Here is a 3,066-nt window from a genome sequence, read left to right as displayed (position 1 = left end):
TGTGAAAGGCTGGAACTAGAATTAGTCAATGATGCAAACCTTGATAGAATTATAGAATTAGTCAAATAAACTTGATGTGAACTGGTCCTTGTGGGAAGCAATGCTATTTGTAGTAAACAAACAACTATTATGTCACACTTGGGAATGAAGGGGGTGTGACATTGCCTCTATATAAGTTAACTAGGAGAGATCACAAATCATATTTTCAACACATATTCCAACTCCATCGACTATGGGAAGTTTCTCAGTACTCCCACCGGAAGCAAGAAGGTATGGAAATTTTTAGCTATTTTTCCTCTTTGTTTAATTTGTTAAAGAACAATATTCTATGAAAAAAAACAAAAAAACAAAAAAAATCCTCTCTCCAAGTAAATAATTTTTGTATGAGTAGTGTTAGGGATAACACAAATTTTATTATACAACTTTTACAAATTGACGTGTGATATCTAAATTGTTGACAAATAAAAGTGAGGGATAATATTATGTAAAAAATGTGACAGGCTAGAAGGAAAAGTAGCACTAATTACAGGTGGGGCTAGTGGCCTTGGTGCAGCCACTGCAAGACTATTCTCCAAACATGGGGCTAAAGTTGTAATTGCAGACATGCAAGATGAATTGGGTCACTCTGTATGCAAAGAACTAAATCCTGAATCCACAACTTTTGTCCATTGTGATGTCACCAAAGAAACTGATGTGGAAAATGCTGTAAACCATGCTGTTTCAACGTACGGCAAGCTAGACATTATGTACAACAATGCTGGTATTGCTGGAGAATCCAAATTCAACATCCTTGACAACACTCAGGCTGATTTTGAGAATGTGCTTAGAATCAATGTAGTAGGTGTTTTCCTTGGTACCAAACATGCAGCCCGTGTGATGATTCCAGCTCGCAAAGGATGTATAATCAATACTGCTAGCGTATGTTCAATCATAGGAGCAGTTGCACCACATGCCTACACAAGCTCAAAACATGCTGTGGATGGATTAATGAAAAATACAGCAGTTGAGCTCGGACATTTTGGCATTCGAGTAAACAATGTGTCACCCTACGTGGTTCTTACACCTTTGACAGTGGATTTGTTTAATCTAGATGAGGGTGGAGTTGCCCGTCTTTATGGCAACCTCAAGGGTAAAGATCTCAGGCCAGAGGATGTGGCTGATGCTGCACTCTTTCTTGCAAGTGATGACTCAAAATATGTGAGTGGACATAATCTTGTCATAGACGGAGGCTTCCACGTTTTGAATTCAGGCTTCTCTATGTATCCACAATAAAGAATAAAATTGGAAGTCTAAATGCATTGAAAATTGATGTTTGTGAGACTATAGTAAATTCTCTATGTATTATTCGGTGCTTGTAAAAAAGACTTTAAATAAAACTGGCATCCTTTATTTTATATAATAAATCATTTGTATTTCTTTATTTTAATTGTTTCAATGAAAAATTCTAAGGCGTTACGTACTTGTCTTAGTTTATGCGAAGATGTCTATCCCATAACCAAGAAAATCGAACTTCAATCACCTTTGGCAAGTAAAATATAGCAAAGTGGGATGACTTCCATGTGAATGTTGAATTTGCATTGTGACTTTGGACTGGAGAATTCATTTTTTACTACTATGATTGTGTTTTAGGCAAGAAAATTTATGTGAAGTTATAGCCTTGTGCATCGCTAAACAAAAAAATTGCAAATATTAAGAATATTATTGCATTAACTTTGGAGAAAAATAATAGTTTAGAACCCGAGTAAGTTGTTGTGGACTCATTTCGGAAGTATTTAGGGAATTTTCTATTAATTTGGGTAGAAATATGATACAAGTTAACCAATAAAAATTTATATGCCTATAACATAAAATCAATAAATAGAATTCAATATGAGTGCAGTTATAGTTTTTAATTTAATTAGTCTAAATCAGTGTGGCCGATACCGTACCGGTACCGGCCGTACCGGCCGGTACATACCGTACCGGCCAGTGCACCGGTACCGGTACACTTCTATATTGTACCGGAAAAAATACCGGCCGTACCGGCCGCGTACCGGCCATACCGGCCAATTTCGGGCAATACCGGCCGGTACAGAAAAAAGTTTTTTTTTTTAGTTTTGTAATTTTTGAATTTTTGTAAAGGCATAATAGTAACTTATTTACATTAACTTCTTAGTATTATTTGTTTTCTTAGTATGCAATGAACAACTAAGCTTTCTATTTTTTATATTGTGTTTTTTTTTCTTCTTTTATTTGATACTAAAGTCTAAAACTATGAATAATTTGTTCTGAATTGAGGTAATGTTTTATAATAAACTTTTATATTTACTATAATATAAGTGAAATATTATATGTTTATAAACATGGTTCTAAAGATTTCGGTGTGTGTGTGTGTGTGTATATATATATATATATATAAAATAGTGGTAAACCCGAAACGGTATACCGGTATTGACCGGTATCCGAAATATATCGTACCGATGGCCAAACCGGTACAGCCTCCGGTACGATAGTGACTTCCTTGGTCTAAATTGATAATGAATACTACAACCTGGTGATGAATTGTGTTTTATATATATAAATGTATATATCTTGCGAAAACAAGTCAAGCCTATTTCGTACAAAAATATCATACCTTCGAGTTGTTGTTTTCCGCAAAATAAGAGGTTGAGCTATCAATGCGAAAACGAGCTTGGTAATTCGCATTTCGTGCTAAAACATGTTGGGCTTATTTTATCTATATTGTTTTTTTTTTTTTTTTGATACTTATTTTATATACGTTGTAGTATGTTTGCTAATCTCATTTTCTTCTAAACTCTTCTTTTATCATTTATATATATACACAAATTAAAAGTGTAAAAATGAAGAATAGTGAAGACTTTTTTTTTAGAATCAAAGAATAAAGAAGACTATTTCTTAGTGATAATGCTTGAAATCGTCAATGATGATGTCGAAATCGTCAGTAAGTCACACAATCCTTACACACTCTAGACACAACTTGCACAACAAAAAAGAAGAAGAAGAAGACCTTACAGAGAGCACCGGTGTGGTACTAGCCAAATACCCTCCAAATGCTAAGTTAGAGAA

The 3,066-nt window shown here is 34.3% G+C and overlaps 1 protein-coding gene across 1 annotated transcript; it reads left to right on the top strand.

The window, feature by feature from the left end:
- The first annotated feature begins 205 nt into the window (after positions 1-205).
- Positions 206-1,282, top strand: LOC142626973 (borneol dehydrogenase, mitochondrial-like). The gene is made up of 2 exons (XM_075800743.1): positions 206-270; positions 501-1,282. The coding sequence occupies exons 1-2, from the start codon at positions 233-235 to the stop codon at positions 1,270-1,272; spliced, it is 810 nt and encodes a 269-aa protein (XP_075656858.1). The 5' UTR covers positions 206-232; the 3' UTR covers positions 1,273-1,282.
- Positions 1,283-3,066: the final 1,784 nt, after the last annotated feature.

This window comes from Castanea sativa, chromosome 3 (genome assembly GCF_040712315.1).
Source record: "Castanea sativa cultivar Marrone di Chiusa Pesio chromosome 3, ASM4071231v1".
NCBI classification, from domain to species: Eukaryota; Viridiplantae; Streptophyta; class Magnoliopsida; order Fagales; family Fagaceae; genus Castanea; species Castanea sativa.
This window is presented reverse-complemented; position numbering and strand designations above follow the sequence as displayed.

Excerpts from the sequence above, each read along its gene's own strand:
- LOC142626973 (XM_075800743.1), top strand. The coding sequence starts at position 233 with ATGGGAAGTTTCTCAGTACTCCCACCGGAAGCAAGAAG. Across the intron at positions 271-500 it reads CTCCCACCGGAAGCAAGAAG|GCTAGAAGGAAAAGTAGCAC; the intron begins GTATGGAAATTT and ends AAAATGTGACAG.